The sequence below is a fragment of the Ursus maritimus genome, unplaced genomic scaffold, assembly GCF_017311325.1.
Source record: "Ursus maritimus isolate PB19 unplaced genomic scaffold, ASM1731132v1 scaffold_4, whole genome shotgun sequence".
In the NCBI taxonomy this organism is placed as follows: Eukaryota; Metazoa; Chordata; class Mammalia; order Carnivora; family Ursidae; genus Ursus; species Ursus maritimus.
In genome coordinates this window covers 57,539,524-57,561,280 of record NW_024426552.1, presented here as the reverse complement: position 1 = coordinate 57,561,280, position 21,757 = coordinate 57,539,524, and the positions used below count along the sequence as shown (strand labels likewise).

General features: G+C 39.1%; 1 protein-coding gene and 1 pseudogene across 3 annotated transcripts in view; one reads left to right on the top strand and one right to left on the bottom strand.

Annotated features, from left to right (window-relative positions):
* CCDC191 (coiled-coil domain containing 191) overlaps positions 1-21,757 on the top strand; it is an 81,562-nt gene that overhangs the window by 43,401 nt on the left and 16,404 nt on the right. For all 3 annotated transcript variants that reach the window (XM_040621258.1, XM_008708264.2, XM_040621259.1), the window contains 5 exons: positions 1,597-2,054; positions 2,838-2,950; positions 4,929-5,011; positions 5,935-6,036; positions 20,511-20,654. In XM_040621258.1, the coding sequence (XP_040477192.1) occupies positions 1,597-2,054; positions 2,838-2,950; positions 4,929-5,011; positions 5,935-6,036; positions 20,511-20,654 (900 nt within the window). The remainder of the gene's footprint in view (positions 1-1,596; positions 2,055-2,837; positions 2,951-4,928; positions 5,012-5,934; positions 6,037-20,510; positions 20,655-21,757) is intronic.
* Positions 15,027-17,232, bottom strand: LOC103678816 (annotated as a pseudogene).

Below are 21,757 nucleotides of genomic sequence, written 5' to 3'. Positions count from 1 at the left end.
AGAAAGACCTCTAAATCTCTGAAATTAAGAACTCTGAAAATAATTTTATCAAGAAAGGATATTATAAAAAATAGAGCAAGTGAAAATAAAAGGATATAATAGACTCTCTAGGTTATTAGATAAACCCTAATTTTTTTCCAGAGTGTAGCGTATAACATGAATAAATAAAATATGAAATCTTTAGTTAGATGCCCACGAATTACAATCATAGGGATGCATGTACCACAAATGCATACATTATATCTTGAAAATTTTCAGAATTATCAGCTAATAGATGACTTACGCTAATTATGTCAGACTGTTCAGTCCTGTTCTAGTAAGTACAATCTGTACCGTTAAGCTTTGTTTCATTCTCTTATTTTCACCTTGAAAAGTTACCATGATCCAAAAGAAATCTTTTTGCTGTCCTCAAGGCTTTTACAGCCTTGCTGGGTTAATTACCATTATCACAAAGTTTAAAAGGGCCTAAAGTATATACCCTGCTGGATGCTAAATTACTTAAGCAGGTGTTCTCATGAATAAATGTCCATTGACATTTCTGAAACAGAAGGTTATTTTTTAGGCTTTAGCATGTCAGAGTTTCCATATATCACATTTTTCACTTCAGCTGAATCTATAGGAAATATTTCCATCATCATGAAAAAATATTTTTGAGTACCTTAGAGCAAGAAGCTTTTAAGATACAAGATAGTTCATAGTATTTTTCTCCTTGTACCGCTTCAGATGGCAGAATCAAAAGCTGGTCAGACCTTAGGCCATGGAATCAAACCATTGTAGAAGAGACATTTCAGCTATGCATTATTTTGGCGAGGAAAAGTTTTTCTGATTAAGAATTCTGTTCCCTCCCCTTCTACATAGAACTTAAAATTGAGTATGATACTTCAGTCTATTAAATGAGATCCATTACATGATAAAGCTTTGAAAACTATTAAGCCATATGCTAAAATATAGTATTATTGATAATATTCTTACGTAATGCGAATATTTGCCCAGTAATCCTGGGCTTGCAAATATTTCCCAGAGATCGTCTGGCAATAATCTGGAGACTGTAAACTTTAATCCAGGCTGTAATCCTGAGAATGAATGAATGAGTGAATAAATACATACATACATACTCTGTGATTAACTTATTAGTGGCAAGAGAGGCATTGAGAGAACAGAGCTATTATTGATTTGTTACGGTATTTGTTAGTTTTCAAACATTCTTGAGGGAGAATATGTCCTTCACCACAAAATTCAGAGTTAATTCATGCAGATTAAAATTCCTGAAATATATATCTGGAGTAATCCTGCCTCATTCACAAATGAACAATCCAAATCAGAAATTTCTAAGAGCACAGTTTCCTTATTGCAAATGGCCTGGCCCACGGCAATGGTCCGTACACTGCAGCCACTCGCCCACGCAGGTTCTGTGGCGAGCAGCAGCACATATTCTGAGAATAGCTCACAGAGCTAAGGCTGGTAGCTTCTGAGATAGCCAGGCCAGGCACACAGGCCGTTGTGCCGTTGAACCAAACAAGGCTGATTAGATGAGGTGGGATCTCGTCAACACAGTCCTGTCAATAGCTGAGCTGTAACATGCTCCTTCTCTCTCAGGTGACTGCTGGGCCACCTCTGTGGGAAAAGCCTCCCTCAGGGAGCTGTGATTGCATGCCCAGCCCCCACCTAGGAAGACCAACAAAGAGTGACTTGCAGGTTCCCCTCCAACATGTCCCTCTGAACACATCTGACAATAAGCAGCACAAGACCGGGAATGTTGAGCCCTCCCCACAGCCTGGAAGCAACAAGAAGCTCAGAACCACCAGCCAGAAAACAGAAGCCATTTGCATGGGTCATTTCCACAACCGCCATGTCTTCCAGCAACGGTTGATTGAAAAGCAAAAGAAGAAACTTCAGGAACAGCAGAAAACAATTCTGGAGCTGAAGGAAAGCCAGCGGCTGGCCGAGGCTCGGTGGGCCGCAGAGCGAGCTGCGGCAGTCACAGATGCCCAGAACGGCCTGCTGTCGAATCCCAGAGGAAAAGAACCCAAAAGTACCTGCCAGGTGCTTCCAAAGTATGTCTATTATATCAGAACATTCTTTGGACTCATGATTTGGGTTTTTACCTTGTGGTAGAGAGGCCCCTGAACTTCTTTTACCCAGCTTCCAGACTCCATGATCTCTCCCTTTCTTTTATTGTATACTTTCAAGACAAAGAAGCTCCCCTACATTGCGATTGGTCCGTGACAGGTACTGATAGTATTTGAGGCAACTGGCTACCTGTGAGTTATACAGTTAGCATTTGTGTTGTGCTCCCTTTGAGGAGCTGTTACTATACCAGTAAAAGAGAACGATGCTTACTTGCTCTACCTCAATTTCTGGGTTTCTGATTATATTTAGTTCCGAGAAGCCGGGTTGTACAATGTCAGGTACAAATGGAGCAGCCCTGGGGCTGGCTAATTACCTAGCTTAAATCTGTAGTTGTTTTGGATAAAGGTAAACATCTTTGAGCCTGAAATAAGAGTCCAAATGTCTCAGAAGCCACTTACAATGGTTTCAGACATGTTTGAGACATACTCTATACTTTGATAAGACTAAGAAGTGGGTGATAGATACCTATTGATTTGAAGCACTGGGATGGGAGTCAGAGCACCTGACTCATAGCAGACTCAGGCCAGTCACTCAGCCTTTCCATGCCTTGTTACACCAATGTATTGAGGGGATTTCATGTGTCATTATCTTAAGAGAGTAAACATTAATTAAAATTTATGAACTGCTTTGAGTTTCTCAGGCTCAAGAGCTTTGAACAAAGCTGGTTATTGGTCTGAATTATTTTCCTTTTTTTTTTTTACCCCCAGTTCGCCTGTTGCTCCACCTGAGACTTATGGTAGAGGAAGTGACTCCCCACATTCTCTCTCTGGACCCAGAAGGAACCCAAGGCAGCTGATGGCCCCCCACCCCATACTGAAAGGCAGGGCGGTCTTGGTGGTGGTCTGGTGGTGGTTATCTTCCTTCCTGAAATAGAATATGCTAGGACTGAATCTTGGCAATTCTTAGGTTTTGAGAATTGGCAGAACTTGGTCAAAGATGGCTATGAGTGAGGAGTGCAGTGCACCTGAGAGTTCCATGCATTTTTTCCTGCCCCTTCTGCCACACCTTTTGGCCTTCCCAAAGAATACAAAAAAAAAAAAAAAATGCTGAAAGGTGTATCATTTAGGATTGGTTTGGATTATGAAAAAATATTGGACAGTTGCACAAATGAGAAAACTCTTGAGTAGCTGCTAAGGACAAACACTGATATAGATCACCTATCATTATACTTTGTTAACCTTAAGTTATTGATCCATTTACAGCAATCCACATCATATTACGAGTTATACCTTGATGATAGGCTTTTAGTAATGAAATCTACAAACCAGACATTTTAATTTAATAATGCATGTAGAAATCACTATTTAAACCAAACAATACAATGAGAAGAAAAGCATTCACCACCTAGTGAACCTACTAATTGTTTTTACTGTATACGTAATCACGCACTATGCATGTTTGTATATGGAGGTAGGCACACTGGCAATTATATTGTGGTTGCAAGTCTGATTTTTTATCTTTGGCAAGATTGCTGCCCTTACACGAAGTGATGTCATCTGAAGCACGCTATGCCCGAAGTCCATTCCTTTTCATGAAGAAATTAGCAGTCTTTGCGTTGACTCTCTGCCAGGACAGCAGTTTATGCCATCTTTGCCTGCCACTGAGAATGATCAGGAAATGCCCAGTTTGGTGTGATTACTTTTAAAAAATTATTGTTTGATCAAGGAGTTACCATAATTTAGAACTCCAGGCTACTTTTCAAGTAGTCTTTAATGATTAGCTCTAGGAAAGATGGGGAACGCACTTATTACCAGAGACTGCTTCTCAGGGCTCTCACTTTAATCCTCTAGTCTATTTCTGCCTCTTTAAAGACAGCCTCACTGCCACCATCTGTGGCACCCCCACTCTTCTTTTTTCAGCAATGCAAACACTTAATATCTCTAAGAAATAGCCTGGTGAATTTATTAATTCTTGAAACTTGGACTTAAATTTTCTTCTCTATAACATGGCACAAGGAAGCAAAAGTAACTATTGGCTGACTTAGGTGAGCAGAACTTGATACTCCTCCCACCCATTCCCCTCTTCCTGTAAAAGCCCCGACTGATGACAGAGTCGTATTATCAGACCATCTTGCACATTTGCTTCTTTTGGATCGATATTTAATAGACTGTCAAGAACAGGAGTCTGACACTTGAATTCGTTCAGATGCCAGTTCTCCAAATGCCTAGTACAATTCCATTTCCTGCCCATCTGGATATCTGTCCAGGCCTTAAAACTAGATTTTAATGTATTCATCATGACCCTAAACTTTAGTTTGTTTGTTGTTGTTGTTGCCATTAAACATATGTAGACATATGTATAATGACTTGGGAAAAAATAGCAGAATCCCCTCAATGGGATTTGAGGACTGATTGTACTGTCAAAGTGTTTGTTAGATGTAATTAAAGTTTTCTCCATTCATTAAAGAATTATCAAATTAAAATTCTGGTTTCTGGGTTTCAGTAATAAAAGTATCATCCAGGCACATTATCTTATTTAAACCAGTAAAGAGTTATTCTAATAGAAAAGTAAAAACAATTTGCAAATTGTTCATCATTGCTGAGGATAGGATTGTAGGTCTTTAACCTGTAAGGAGGATATAAATAACATATATATACTTATATATGTATAAATACAACTACAACTTATATTTTTGAAATATAAATTTTATATTTATATATTTATAAACAAATAAATGTTTCTGAAATTGTAAACACTCAACTTGCAAGAAAACCCTAACAATAACATGAAACGTGGAGACATTTCTCTTGCAGTATTCCTTATATTTTTGATATTGGAACTGTGTTACTATTTTCTAGCCATGGAAGAGAGAGCAGTTCAGCGAGCTGAACGTAGGCGGATCTTGGCAGAGAGGAAGAAAAAACAAGAAGAGGAGAAATTGGTAAATCAAGAATGAAACCTGAGGCAAGAAAAAGGATTTGTATAGGTCTTTATTTAAAAAATGAAGACTAGGGGTGCCTGGGTGGCTCAGTCAGTTAAGCGTCCAACCCTTGATTTTAGCTCAGGTCATGATCTCAGGGTCATGAGATAGCAAGCCCTGCATCAGGCTCCACACTGGGCATAGAGCCTGCTTAAGATTCCCTCTCTTTCTCTCCCTGTGACTCTCCGCTCCCCTCTAAAAAAAAAAAAAAAAAATATTAAGCTTAGCTTGTTTAAGTGTCTTGAGACAATGGAGCTAGATCAGCTTTGGAAATAGCTTTTTATCCACTGGCCTGAACTCTGAAAATTTTAGGAAAAGAAAGGGAGAAAACAGTAACACCATTAGTATAGCAAGAAGGAAATGTTATAAAAGTTGATAGGAGCCCGCAATGAGGAAGATTTACACATTTAGATCTAGATATCCAACCTGGTAAGTTGCAGAGGTGAGTAGTTCTTGCGTGGTTTTGACCTAGGCTATCAAAAACAAATGTATCTATTAAGAAAAAATAAACAGTTCCAACAATTTGGGGATTTTGTGTGTATGAAATGAAAGAAAAAATGTGTCCTACACTATATGGAGTTTGGACTTAGTATTTCACAGGTGAAAATAAGAACTAAAAAGGAATCATTTTTTGATGAAAAATTAATGTTCTTTTCTTGCTCAGTATCACCTTCCCAAGTAGAAGAGGATTATTTTGGAGAAACTTTTAAGTTACACAACTGATCACCTGTTGGTTGGATTTTCTGCTTTTATCACGAAGTATGGGCTTCTTTCAGAGATAGGGCGGGCACTCTTGGGAGATACTTGACTTTCCTCAACATAAAAAATCTCATTTCCATACAAACATAGCGTTCTAATTTTTTACTGACTCTCATCTTGACCAGGCCCAGTTAAAGGCCCAAGAGGAGGAGCGTCAGAGGAGGGAAGCAGAAGAAAAGGAGGCTCAACTTAAGAAAAAACAAGAGGAGAAGAGACTGCAGAAAATGGTTCGTAGAGTCTGTTTGGTCAGTCGCCTGTCTCTTAAAGCAGTATTGTGTGCAATACTGTGGCCCTGTGCACCTTCTCTATCCCCGAACTTCCCTCCAGAACACTCTTCTTGCACCTCCACCCTTTTCTCCCATCTTAGTGAAAACCTGCTCATTCTTCAGATCGTAGCTCAAACATGGCTTCTCCCAGATTAGACTTTCTTGCCTCGTACGTTCTCTTTTCCACCCAAGGTTAAGTTACGTTCCCCTTTATGGACTCTGAAATATATTTCCTTCAAAGCATTACCAGGGCTTATAATCGTGCATGTGTTTTGTGGTTGTCTTATTGATTTCAGCATCTCCAACTAAGCTGGAATCTCCTTCAGAATAAAGGGGGCAGTCTGGTGTTGCTCACTGTTGTGTTGGTGAGCAGTGTCCCTGGCATATTCTAGGAACTCAGCAAGCGTGTTGAATGAATGAGTAAATGAATGAACAAATAAATGAACAAATGGGAGAAAAAGACACACCTGAGAAATAAGAGATAAAGCTCTTACTTTCAAGATTATTAAATTCTAGTTGGAAAGATAAGGCCTGAAAATGCACGCCTGTCAGACAATATAGTACAGCACATGTTGTCTTGTGCCGCAAAGACCAAAGAAGGGGCGCCTGGATGGGTCAGTCAGTTAAACGTCCAACTCTTGATCTCAGCTCAGGTCTTGATCTCAGGGTCTTGAGTTCGAGCCCTGCATTGGGCCCCATGCTGGGCGTGGAGCCTACTTAAAAAAAGGAAAAAAAAAAAAAAAGACCAAAGGAGATCAAGAGAGCCATAGAAGGCAAGACCTATAAAGATTGAGGGAATAGTAGAGACATTTTCATAGAAAAGAGATTCGAATTGGAAATTGTATTAGGATTCTACAGAGAAACAGAAGCAATTGGTTGCATGTGTAGGAAGAGATTTATTATGAGAAATTGGTTCATATGATTATAGAGGCTGAGAAGTCCCACAGTCTGCCATCTGCAAGCCGGAGACCCAGGAAAAGCCAGCAATATCATTCCAGTCCTCGTCTGATTTGATGGTAAAAACTCTAGTTCAAGGGCAGGAGAAGACCGATGGCCCAGCTCAAGCAGGCAGACAGGAGGAAAAAAGGGGCAGATTCCTCCTTCGTTTTTTTTTTTGGTCCTGTTTAGCTCATAAAGGGATTGGATGATGCCCACTCACATTTGGGAGGGCAGTCTAACAGACTCCATGGATTCAAATGCTAATGTCATCCCAAAACACATTCACAGATACACCCATAAATGTTTACTCTAGGCACCCTGTGGCACATTCAAGTTGGCACATAAAATTAACCATCACAAGTCTACCCCTTATCTACTTGGCACCCATACACATCTCCTTAAACCATAGTTGATCTCCAAATAAAGACAAGATCCTAATTCTGCTTAACATGATACAACTATCCTGCATACAATCAAAAACGTACTAACCCCTTCCCCAGAAGAGACGGTAAAGTCCTTCAATGACGTTTACTCTTCTCATTGATATCTCATAACTTAAATACTATGATATAAAATTAAAAATACTTAAACACAATGATACAAAGTCAGTACATCTTATATTACTATTCATTGTGGAACATTTGAGAACTACAAAAAAATGGAAAAATATGAGCTCAGCAATAAGAGGTAACTAAATATCTTAGTATATTTACTCCTTCTCCCTAAGTATCTCTCTCTTAATAGATTGATAATTTGTGGGGGGGAGGGGTTGTATATAGTTTTTAATCTGCTTTTTTGTATTGAAGAGTCTCTGATGAATATTTTCACTTAACATTCAGAATTCTTCAAAACCTTTTTATTTATATGTTGATGGTAAATTTTTTCTTTTTTTCAAGTTTTTATGTAAATTCCAGTTAACATACAGTGTAATATTAGTTTCAGGTGTAGAATTTAGTGATTTATACTTACATACAGTACCTTGTGCTCATTGCAACAAGTGCCCTCCTTAATACTCATTTTTTTTTTAAATAAACTTTTTATTTTGGTTTACTTAGGTTTATAAAAAAGTTACAAAGGTAGTACTGGGAGTTTTCGTATACCCCTCACTCAGTTTCAGTTTCTCCTTAATATTATCATCTCACATTACCATGGTGCATTTGTCAAAACGAAAAAACCAACGTTAGTATTAAGACCAGACTTTGTGCAGATTTCACTGCTTTTTCCAGTTTTTCTGACATCTCACTGTGTCTTCACATGGTGGAAGGAGCTAGGGAGCTTCATATGGTCTCTTTTATGACAGCACATCTCATTCACGAGGGCTCCACCCTCATGACCTAAGCACTTCCCAAAGGCCCCACTTCCTAACACCATCACACAGGCATTAGGATTTCAATATATGAATTTGGGTGGGGGGGGCACATTCAAACCATAGTACTTAATCTTTCCTTGTTTTTTATGACCTTGGCAATTTTGAGGAGTACCTATAAGGTATTTTGTAGAATGTTCCTCAATTTGTGTTGATATGATGTTTTTCTTAAATTCTTCTGGGATTATGGTCTTTGTTTTAAGAATGCTACCTAGATGAAGGGCCCTCCTAATCTCATCACAGTAGGGAATACATGACATGAAGATGACTTATCTCTCGTGATACTTTGATGACTTGTTTGACAAGTTTCTCCACTGTGAAGTTCCTGTTTTTCCCTTTTCATACTCTATTCTTTGGAGGCATTTCATTAAGTCTGGTCCACTCCCAGGGTAGGGAGGAGTGGAAATTAAGCTCTGTCTCCTGAAGGGGTATCTACACATATTATTTGGGATTCTGCTGTGAGGAAGATTTATTTTTCTTTCTCCATTGTTTAATTATTCAGTCATTTACATCAGCATGGATTCATGTATATTTCTTTTATACTCTGAGTTCTAAAAAATGTTATTTATTTTGTGGCTCAAATTGTTCCCACTTTGGCTATGGGGAGCTCTTTAATGTTGGCTCGTGTGTCCCTCTGACATGTCTTCTTCCTTTTTTGGTTTTTGGGTATTTTACTTTCCAACACTGTTCATCTTGTATTTTCACTGCCCCAACGTTAGAATCAGCCATTTCTCCAAGGTGCCCTGGTTCAAAATGGTATTGGGAAACCAAGATCTGGGCAGTGAGGGTATCATTGCTTCTGGGATGTCATTAATTCTAGCACCTCAGCAGAGAGAGCTAAGTAATATACATATGCATACTAAACCATGTGCACACCTCTCCATAATTATTTCTGTATCTATCCATCTGAGTAAACATTCGTATGAACATGAGTTCATACTAATATCTCTGGCTTCGATCCCACATTGGATGATTTATTTTTCCCCTCCCTTCTTGCTTATCTGTAAATTCCCTATTTAACAGTATAAGATCTGGTTCCCACAATTCACCATCCTCTTACCTAACTCATTCAGCTCTGCCGTACGTGTAAAGCAAGTTCAGAACTGTACCCTCATGAAAACATTTACCAACTGGAGTACAGTATTTATACAGTTTCTTTTGCTTTTAACCTATACTTTCCAATTAAAATTTGGTTTTCTAGTCACTTAGGTCAGCTTCTATTTTTCCCCACCTCCTTGCATTGTTTGTAATAAATTTACTTCTTTTGCATATAGACATTCGGTTGTTTCACTATCATTTGTTGACAAGACTATCTTTTCTCCATTGAAATGCCTTTATACCTTTGTCAAAAATGAGTTGACTGTATTTGTGTCTGTTTCTGGATCTCTTTTCTATTACACTTTATGTATAATCCTTTGTCACTACCACCTGCCTTTGCTTGCTGTACCTTTATAGTAAATCTTGAAATTGGGCAATGTGAATTCTTTCACTTTATTCTTTTTCAGAGTGATTTGGCTATTCTGGTTTCTTTGCCTTTTTATATAAGTTTTAGACTAATCTTATCAATGTGTACCAAAAAAACCTGCTAAGATTTTGATTGGGATCATACTGAATCTATAGATCAAATTGGGAGAATTGATGTCTTAACAACATTGAGTCTTTAATCTATGAGCCTCGTATATCTCTCCATTTATTTAGAACTTTGTTTCATGAGTGTTTTATAGCTTTTCACATATCGTGTATAAGTTTTGTTAGATTTATACCTACGTACTTTTTTGGTGCTGTGATAAATGATGCTTTTTTAAAATTTCAAATTCAATTTATTCATTGCTGGTATATAGGAACACAGTTCATTTTTGTATGTTGACCGTATCCTGCAACCTTGTTAAACTCACTTATTAGTCCTAGGTGTTTTTTTGTAGATTCTTTGGAATTTTCTACAAGTTGTCTACCAATAAAGGCAGTTTTATTTCCTCCTTTCCAATCTGTATGCCTTTTATTTTTCTTGCCTTATTGAACTAGCTAGGAATTCCCCTGCAAGGTTGAATAGGAATAATGAGAGAAGATATCCTTGCCTGTTCCAGATCTCAGGGGAAGATTCAGTCTCTCATCTTTACTGTCATATATGTCATATATTTTACTTTTATATATACTATAAATACCCAATACCTTATTACTCTCATTGCTTTAAACAATTATGCTTTAATGTGATTTAAAATAAGCTGGGGGCAACTGGGTGGCTCATTCAGTTAAGCATCCAACTCTTTTTTTTTTTTTTAATATTTTATTTATTTATTCGACAGAGATAGAGACAGCCAGCGAGAGAGGGAACACAAGCAGGGGGAGTGGGAGAGGAAGAAGCAGGCTCATAGCAGAAGAGCCTGATGTGGGGCTCAATCCTATAACACCGGGATCACGCCCTGAGCCGAAGGCAGACGCTCAACCGCTGTGCCACCCAGGCGCCCCTAAGCATCCAACTCTTGATTTCGGCTCAGGTCATGATCTGAGTCGTGAGACTGAGCCCTGGTTTGGGCTCTGTGCTGGGTGTGGAGCCTGCTTAAGATTCTCTCTCTCCCTCTCCCTGTGCCCCTTCTCCAGCCCCTCCCCCACCCCCACTCACATGTGCACACTCTCAAATTAAAAAAAAAATAAACTGAAGATTATGGTTTTTCATTTCTTTCATTTCTGATGCTCTTTATTTCTTTGTGTAGATCTAAGATTTTAACCTATATCATATTCCCTCTGCCTAAAAAACCTTTTACATTTCTTGTAAGATAGGTCTGCTGGTAGTGAATTCCCTTCGTTTTCATTTGTCTGAGAAAGTTTTTGTTTCTCCTTCACTTTTTTTTTTTTTTAAGAGAGAGCACATGAGCAGGGCAGGGAGGGGCAGGGGGAGAGGGAGTGAGCGAGAATCTTAAGTAGGCTTCATGCCCAGTGCAGAGCCTACATGGGGCTTGATCTCATAACCCAGAGATCATGACCTGAATCAAGAGTCGGACACTTAACCAACTGAGCCACCCAGGTGCCTCTCTCTTTCACTTTTGAAGGTCTTTTCACTGGATATAGAATTCCGGGTTGATAGTTTTTCTTTCAACACTTTACCTATGTCCTTCTGTTGTCTTCTTGCTTACCTGGTTTCTGACAAGTTTGCTGTAATTCTTATCTTTGTTCCTTTATTGTAGGTGTCTTAGTCTACTTAGGTTGCCAGTTCTGTAGACTGGACATCTGAGATCAGGGTGCCAGCATGGTTGGTTTCTGGTGACTGCTCTCTTCCTGGCTTGTAGATGGCCACCTTCTCACTGTGTCCTCCCAAGACCTTTCCTAGTGAGAAAGGGAGTACATGAGCTCTCTGGTGAGTTAAAAGGATACTAATCTCACCTTTAGGACCTCGTTTCACCTTAATTACTTCCTTAGAGGCCCCATGTCCAAATATAGCCATGCTGGTTGTTAGGACCCAACATATGAATCCAGAGGGGCTTATAAACATTCAGTCTATAATAGTATGTAAGGGTTCTCTTCCCCAGCTGCCTTCAAGGCTTTTCCTGTCTTTGGTTTTTAGCAGTTTGACTATGATATGCCCAAATGTGATTTCTTTTTTTTTTTTTTCCCTCCTTGGTGGTCTCTAAGTTTCTCAGATATATGGCTTTGTATCTATCAGTAATTTTGGAATATGTTTACCCATTATTCCTTCAAATATTTCACCTGTCCCATTCTTTTTCTCCTTCCGGGATTCCAGTTGCAATGCTTGCATTACACTGTTTGATACTATCCCACAGCTTTTGGATGCTCTGTTGTGTTTTTCATTCTTTTTTCTCTTTGCCTTTCAGTTTGTGTAATTTCTACTAACTTAACTTCAAGTTACCTGATTCTTTCTTCAGCTATGTCAAGTCTAGTGATGAACCCTTTGAAGGCTCTCTTCATTTCTGTTACCATATGTTTTTTATTTTCTAGCATTTTCATTTGAATCTTTATTATAGTTTCCATATCTTTGTTAAAATGACATATCTGACCTTGAATGATGACTACCTGCCCATTAGAGCCTTTATTGTTACTATAAGTTATTTAAAAATTAAAATTCCTTCTCTGGCAGTTCCAAAATCTCTGTCATATCTGAGTCTTGTTCTAAAGATTGATTTATCTTTTCAGACAGTGTTTATTGCTTATTTTTTGGAATGTCTTTGTTGTTGTTGTTGTTGTTGTTGAAAGCCAGGCTTCTTGTACAGGGCAATAGAAACTGAGGTACATAGGCCTTTAGCGTGGAGATTTGTGCTAATCTAGCCAGGAGTTGGACTACATTTCAAGTCTGTTGGTGCCGTGGTTACTATTGCTGAGGCGTGCTATTGCTATGAGCACCACAGACTTCAATTTACACTAGTAACTTTGTTTTCATCTCCTTTTTGGCTTCAGGTCTTCCCTTTGTGCTGTTCCCCAGAGAGGGTCTATCTCTTGCAGGTCTCTCACTCGTACGCACTGTTATTACTGGGGGTTTGTTTGCATGTTGGTGGGGTGTGGATGAGGGGAAGCACTCTATAACATTCTGATTAAATCTCAGTCTTTGGAGTGCACAGTACGGGGCAGTCAGAAGAATATCTGCTCCTACTCCTCTGCTCCCATCTTGTATCCACTGGCTCAGTCTGTAACCTTAAAGCTCTTCCCTCTGCGAGGTTCCCTCTCCAATTAAGAGTCTGGAGAGCCCTTCCCCGCAGCTGCAGTAGCTTTCCACTAGTGCCCTCAGGTGCGGCCAGCTGAAGGTTTTTGTTTCCCAAGGGAGAATGGTCTGGGCGGATTTTATAGTGGTTGCTGTTCCTGTACACCAGTCAGGACCATGGTAGGAACTTTATCTGGATTCTCCCTGATCCCCTCTGTGAGAGCCTGCAAAAAGGTGGGAACTCTGGAGTTTCTAGAGCAAAAGCCTGCAAAAAGGCGGGAACGTCCCTATGACTATGACCCCCAGGTGTAAACTACAACTTCAGTCCATAACAGTAGACAAAAAGATTTTGTCACATAGACTAGTTTCCATTTAGTAAATAAACTATAGCCGTTTCAATCAAGATAGATGCACGTACAAATAGATGGTGTTTGAGCTTTCTTTGCAAGCACTTCAGATCTAAAATGTACTCGGCAGGGAGCCTGGGTGGCTCAGTCGGTTGAGCATCAACTCTTGGTTTCAGCTCAGGTCGTGATCTTGGGATCACGGGATCAAGCCCCGAGTCAGGTTCTGTGCTGGACATGGAGCCTGCTTAAGATTCTCTCTCTCCCTCTGCCTTACCCTACCTTACCCCTCATTTGCATGTGCTCTTTCTCAAAACAAAACAAAACAAAACAAAACAAAACAAAACAAAACAAAACAAAAAAATGCCCTTGGCAGTTGTTTCCTTTTTTTCTGGGCAGTCATGCTCTCCATAGTATATTTCTCCACCCAGTTGATCATGGGGCCTTTTCCCATCTGCTGCATCATATTCTGCACAGGTGACTTTTTTACCTCCTTGTATACTTTCTATAGCCATTCCCAGTAAGCAGTCACCAAGGCCATGGCAGCATTATTCCTCTGGACATCAAAAAGCTACACTTCTGAGCCAGTACCTGCTATGACTTCTCTGAATAGTCACATCCTGGATGTGTTTGATGGGAGCCTGCTTCACCTCTTCTAGTTGGGCATTTTTCTATTCATTATCAGTTTATGGTGTGAAGTACCATACTTTCTAATTATATAGATGAGCTGTCAATATGGTAGAGAAGTTCTCTAGGGCAATCACATGTATTTCTTTGGATAGAAAATACAAGATAAGTCCTCTGACATGTTAGAGGATAAGAGAACTGGAAGAATTCCTCAGGGATAAGCCCATGACAAATTTGTCTTCCATTTTCAGGAAGTGTTTCGGGGTTAAGACACGGCTGCCCTCTATGAAAGATCCTTGGTACCTACAGTTCTCCTGGACCTAGAAGTGCTGCATTCTTCAGAGGGGGCCACTGTAGCCATGGCAGGAAGTACCACCTGGGACAGCATGGTCATTGATGTGCACATGTGGCTTAGTATTCCTGTGGCCCTGACAGGACATCCTATCCGATGTAGCAGTATGATGGCAACTTGTGGGTCTCATTCAATGACCTTTTGAAAATAAAAATCTAAACCGTCTTAAATCCCATTGCTCACTGGGGAGCCTACTTTCCTCTCCCTCTGCTGCTCCCCCTACTTGTACTCTCTCTCTCTGTCAAATACGTGGATAAAATCTTAAATATATATAAATTTATATTTAATATTATTAATAATATGCAGGACAAATCACAGAAAATATCTATCCATATCGAACATTTGTGTCTTCTTCAGCTTCTTTCACCAATATTTTATAGTTTCCAATGCACAGATATTTTACCTCCTTGATTAAATTTTATTCATAAATAGTTTTTTCTCTTTAATGCTATTGTAAATGGGATTATTTTCTTAATTTCTCTCTCCAATTTTCTCTCTCCAACCCCCTGCAATTTTAGTAAATTAGTTTATTCTAACAGTTTCTGGTGGAGTCTTTAGAGTTCTTGATATATAATATCATGTCATCTGCAGAGAGAGACAATTTTACTTCTTCCTTTCTAATTTGGATGTCTATTTCTTTTTCTTGCCTAGTTGCCATGACTGGCACTTCCAACACTATTTTGAATAAAATTGATGAGAGCGAGCATCCTTGTCTTGTTCATAATAGTAGAGGAAAATCTTTTCAGTGTTGGGTGTGATGTTAGCTGTGAACTTCTCAAGTATGGTCTTTATTATGTTGAGATATGTTCCTTCTATACCCTATTTGTGAAGAGATTTTATCATGAAAGGATGTTGAATTGTGTCAGATATTTTTTCTGCATCTATTGAGATGATCATAGGATTTTTATCCTTCATTTTGTAACGTGGGAGTATCACAGTGATTGATTTGTGGAAGTTGAACCATCCCTGCATCCCTGGAATAAATCCCACTTGATCATGGTGTATGATCTTTTTAATGTATTGTTTATTGATTTGCTGATATTTTGTTGAGATTTTTTGCATTTATATTCATCAGGGATGCTGGCCTATATTTTTCTTTTCTTGTGTCCTTGTCTGGCTTTGGCATCAGGGTAATATTGGCCTTGTAAAATGATTTAGGAAGTGTTCCCTTCTCTTATATTTTGTGGAAGAGTTTAAGAAGGATTGGTATTAATTCTTGAAATATTTGGTGGAATTTACCAGTGAAGTCATCTGGTCTTGGACTTTTCTTTTTTAGAAGGATTTTGATTGCTTATTCAGTCTCTTTACTAGTAATCAGTCTGTTCAGATTTTCTAATTCTTCATGATTCAGTCTTAGTAAAAGTTAGGATATTCATTTGTAGGTTAAGTTGTTGGTATATAATTGTTCATAGTAGTTTGTTATGATCCTTACTATTTCTGTGTTTTCTGATTTTCTCTTTTTTTCTTAGTCTAGCCACAGGTTTCTAGAGATTTTATCTTTTAAAAAAGACAGCTCTTAGTTTCTTTGATCTTTTCTATTGTTTTTCTAGTCTCTATTTCATTTATTTCTGCACTGATCTTTATTTCATTCCTTCTGCTAATTCTGGGCATAGTTATTTCTTCTTCTAGTTCACTGAGATGTATAGTTAGGCTGTTTGTTTGAGATCTTCATTTTTTCTGATGTAAGTGTTTACTGCTATAAACTTCTTCTTAAAACTGCTTTTGATGCGTCTCATAAGTTTTGGTATATTTTGTTTCCATTTTCCTTTGCTTGGAGATGTTTTCTGATCTCCCTTTTGATTTCTTCTTTGCCTCAATGGTTGTTAATAAACATGTTGTTTAATCTCCACGTATTTGTGTGTTTTCCATTTTTCCTCTTGTAATTGATTTTTAATTTCATAACATCATGGTTGGAAAAGATGCTTGATATGATATCAGTTTTTTTCAATTTATTAAGATTTATTTTGTGGCATATAACATATGATCTATCCTGGAGAATGTTCCTTGTGCACTTGAGAAAAATGTGTATTCTGCTGTCGTTGAATGAAATGTTCTGTATATGTCTGTTAGGTCCATCTGCTCTAACATAAAATTTAAGTCCAGTGTTTCCATAGTGATTTTCTGTCAGGGCGATGTATCCATTGTTTAAAGTTGGGTTATTTAGGTTTCCTACCATTATTGTATTGCTGTCTAGATCTCCCCTCAGAATGTTAGTATTTGCTTTATTTATTTAGGTGATTCAAAATTGGGTGCATAAATTATTTTTTTAGATGAACTCATCTATTTGATACATTAAATTAGGCAAAGAAAAATATATTCAACTGAGTAGAAAGAAGCACATTCTCATGTACATGAACATACAGCAGTGGTCAAAAATAATGAATTGTGGAATGGTTCCCAAGATTTAAGGCAAAAAACACTCTGTACAGAAAACCAGGCTCCTAACTTCACTGATTCCAGTAGTAAACGGGCTTCCTTATATTCCTCAGCTTCTGCAAGTCCTTTCCACCCTCTACTAACTGCAGAAGATCAGTATATGCAGCTTCCAACCTGTGCTGGCAATCTGGGATCGTTAGCCACGACTCTTGTAGGAGCTCTGCCTGCTTTTTAACTGGATAATTTTCACCATCTTCAGCTTTCATTTTTTGCAATCTTTTCTTCTTTTTGTTTTGCTTTTTTTTTTCATACATCATTTTTCTTTGACCAATCGCTTCACCATGGCTGTTTCGATCTTGATCTGCCTCAGCCGAGGACTGACCGTGATCCATTGAGCACCATGGGAAGGAGAGGTGGAGAGCCAAAGGAACCGTGGAGGAAGACCAGGTGTATAAATATTTATAATTGTTATATCCTCTTGATGAATTGACCCTTTTGTCATGATATAATGACCTTTTTTTTTTAATCTCTTGTTACAGTTTTTGGCTTAATGTCTATTTTGTCTGATGTAGGCTAGCTACTCCTGCTGTCTTTTGGCTTCCATTTGCATGGAATATCTTTTTTCCATCACTTCACTTTCAGTCTCTTTGTGTCCTTAAAGTTGAAATGAGCGGCTCATAGGCAGCAGGTTGGGTCGTGGTTTTTTTCATCCATTCAGCCACTGTATGGCTTTTCATTGGAGAATGTAGTCTGTGTGCATTTAAAATAATTGATAGGCATGGACTTATTATTGCCATTTTGCTAATTGTTTTCTAGCTCTTTTGTAGTTCCTTTCTTCCTCTCTTGCTTTCTTCCTTTGTGATTTAATGATTCTCCGTAGTGTTATGCTTTGATTCCTTTATCTTTATTTATTTACTATAGGTTTATGCTGTGTGGTTACCGTGAGGCTTACATAAGGCATCTTGTAGTTTTAACAGTCTCTTTTAAGCTCATAACTTCACATGTGTACAAAACCTCTACATTTTAATACTCCTGCTCCCACAGTTTGTGTTTGATGTCACAATTTACATCTTTTTTTTTAAAGATTTATTTATTTTAGAGAGAGAGCATGAGCAGGAGGGGCAGAGGAAGAGAGAGAGAGAGAATCTGAAGCAGACTCCGTGCTGAGTGCAGAGCCCAACATGGGACTTGATCTCCCAACCATGAGATTATGACCTGAGCCAAAACCAAGAGTCAGATGTTCAACTGACTGCAGCACCCGGGCACCCCACAATTTACATCTTTTATAATGTGTATCCATTAACAAATTATTATTATAGTTATTTTTAATACTTTTGTCTTTTAACCTTTATACTAGAGTTATAAGAGATTCACCTACCACCACTACCATATTAGAGTACTTTCAAATTAAACAATTTATATATACACTTTTACCATTAAATTTTGTAGTTTCATATGTTTTCATGCTACTATTTAGTGTTCTTTACTTCAACTTGAAGTCCTTTTCTTTAAAGATTTATTTGTTTATTTGAGATAGAGTGCACGAGTGGGGAGAGGGGCAGAGAGAAAGAAGGGACGCCGACTCCCCGATGATCAGGAAGCCCAACGCAGAGCGCATCTCAGGACTCTGAGATCATGACCTGCGCCAAAAGCAAGAGTTGGACACCTAACCAACTGAGCCACCCAGGTGCCTCTTGAATTAGTCCTTTTCAGTGTTGGGTATGACATAAGGCTGGTCTAGTGGTAATGAATTCATTAGCTTTGGTTTGTCTGGAAAATTCTTTTATCTGTCCTTGAATTCTGAAGGACATCTTTGCTGGGTACTCTTGTTTGGCAGGTTTTTTCTTCTAGCACTTTGAATATATCATCCCACTCCCTCTGGCCTGCAAGGTTTCTGCTGAAAAACTTGTTGTCTTATGGGAGTGCCCTTATATGTAACAAGTTGCTTTTCTCTTGCTGCTTTTTTTATTCTCTCCTTGTCTTTAACTTTTGACAGTTTAATGTGTCTTGGTGTGTTCCTCTTTTGATTCATTTTGTTTGGTATTCTTTGGGCTTCCTGGATATACATATCTGTTTCTTTCCCCAGGTGAGGGAAGTTTTCAGCCAGTATTTCTTTGAATAAGGTCTCTGCCCCTTCCTCTCTTCTGGAGCCCCTGTAATGCATGTATTTGTACCCTTAGGCTGTCCCATCAGTCCCTTACACTAGCTTCTTTTTTCTTTTTCCTCTGATTGGATGAATTCTCTGCTCTGTCTTTAAGTTGGCTCATCCTTTCTTCTGCCTGATACAGTCTGCTATTAAACCCTTTATTCAATTTTTCAGTTCAGTTCCTGTATTCTTCAGCTATATGATTTATGTTTGGGGTTTTTTATTATTATTATTTTGTATCTCTCTGGTGAAATTCTGTCTTTGTTCATTCATTGCTCTCCTGACCTCAGCGGGCATCTCTGTGATCACTGTTTTGAACTGTCTATTGGGTAAATCACTTATTTCATTAAGATTGGTTTCTGGAGATTCATCTTGTTCCTTTGTTTGGAAGATATTCCCATTTCTCTATTTTTCTTGACTCTCCCTTTTGGTTTCTGCACATTAGATAAAGCAGCCACCTCTCCTAGTCTTAACAGAGTGGTCTCATGTGGAAGATGAACCTTGTTAGTCAGCCTCACCCAGGTTCTTGGTTGTCTCTCAAACCTTTGTGAACATCCAATCTGCTGTCCTTGTTCTTAGCTCCCAGTAGTCGAGCATGTACCAAAACCTGTCAGTGTTCCACAGTGGAGAATCTCAGTCAGCACCTAGACGTAGGCTGATTAAAAACTGTACCCTCAGGCAGCGGCTGAGAATGTTTCTACCCTTCCAGGTAGAAACTATGAGATGTGTTTTGCCTGCTCCCTCTGTACTGAATCCAGGTATACAGCCACAAGGGGAGAGGGGTGCTCCTATACCCATTTAAAAATTACTTCTTTGTTAGAGTCCTGTAGGACTTGTGAATGTAAGCTCCATTGGCTTTCAGAGCCAGGCAAACCAGGGTCCCATCCCTCAAATGGTAATCATAAATATTGGGTAACGAGATTGTGTCCAAGCTCCTTCCAGAGAGATGCTAGTGGTTTGGTTTGATCATTGGAGTGAGCTAGAGGGAGAATTCAGGATGAGGGTCTGTTGGGCACTTCCTTTGGGGAGGATCACAGCCAGCCCCTAAACATGTGCTAAATTAGAAGGACCCTCAGGCATTAGCTGATAAAGTATTCAGTCAGACTGCTTTCAGAGAGACTAGGAGATGGGCATGTTTGTCCGCTCCCTCTGGGCTGAGCCCTAGGGGGATACCCATAGGGAGTGCTCGCACCTCCATTAAGAACCATGTCTTTGTTTCCTATAGTTTTGTGTATCTCACGGACACAAGCCCCAGGGGCTCTCAGAGGCAGTTGTTCTAGGAGTCCATCCTTGGGTGGTTATTTTAAAAGTTGAGGTGTAGATGTGCAGTCCAAACCCTTCATTCCTCAGAGAGAAGCTCCGAGTTGGGAGTTCCCTCCCTGTTGTATGGTGCTGTGCTAGGGATGGAGTTTATGTCAAGAGTGTGTTGCAGCCTTTCCTACACACTTTGATGTGGGTATTTTCTCATTCACCTGATAGGGAAGAGTCCCTCAGCTGGTTTCTAGATTTCTTTCAAAGCAAAATGCTCCATTTGTAGCTATACGTTGAATGCATCCAAGGGAGGAGGGAAGTCCAGGACCTCCTATGTCACCATCTTGGTCCCCTCCTCAGCATTTTCACTTTTTAATTTTTCCCAGAAAGAACTAGAGAAGGAGAAGAGAATTAAGAGGAACCAGCAGCTGGAAGCAGTAGCCAAAGAACATTATGAAAGGATGTTGCTAAGAAAAAAAGGCCTGGAGCCTTGGAAGAGATTGAGAATGAAAAGCAAGCAAAACATCCAGGTATGGTGTCACACACTTCCTCCCAAAATTACAAAGTGGACTTTTCACATGGATTAAATACCCAGTTAGGATATGAGGGTTGTTTGGTGATTTAAAAGCCAAAAATATAAGCTAACTGAGTGTATGTATTTCTTTGTTTTGGATAAGAGTTCAGATTTGGTCTTCCAAGACAGAAAAGGATTTCTGTAACTAGATAGGTTGGAAACAAAATGAATAGATTTTTTATTAAAGACTTTCAAAGTAAAATGAATAGAGTCCTCTCAATTTTAGCCATGTTTCTCATAAAGAGGAAATAATTACCATAATTTACCATATTAGGTTTCTGTTTCAATAAAGCTGCATAACAAACAGCCCTCAAAAATCAGCAATTTAGGGGGGCGCCTGGGTGGCACAGCGGTTAAGCGTCTGCCTTCGGCTCAGGGCGTGATCCCGGCGTTCTGGGATCGAGCCCCACATCAGGCTCCTCCGCTATGAGCCTGCTTCTTCCTCTCCCACTCCCCCTGCTTGTGTTCCCTCTCTCGCTGGCTGTCTCTATCTCTGTCAAATAAATAAATTAAAAATCTTTAAAAATCAGCAATTTAGGCATTTATTGCTTACACATCTGTGGGCCAGCTGTGGATTACATTCAGGTCTCTCCACAGCCTCTTTCTGGCTTCAGCAATAACTCGGGCCATGCTTTTCACCTGGCAAATGACTCCTGGGCAACGACTAAACCCAATGACGCAAACCCACACGATACCTCTGCTTGTATCATGTGCACTAACATTCCATTGGCCAAAGCAAATCAGCCAAACTCAAGGTCATTAAGAGGAGGAAAAGGTTCCATCTACTTCATTGGAAGGCACTGTGAAATCACATAGGATGAGTAGGGATATATAATCCTATTATAGGGAACAATAACCTACTTTGCCACCCTGAGATATATAAAATTAAATAACATTAAATTTCAGACTTACCCAGTGCAAAGGGCAGGGCATTCTTTTTTTTTTTTTTTTTTTAAAGATTTTATTTATTTCACAGAGATAGAGACAGCCAGAGAGAGAGGGAACACAAGCTGGGGGAGTGGGAGAGGAAGAAGCAGGCTCCCTTTTTTTTTTTTTTTT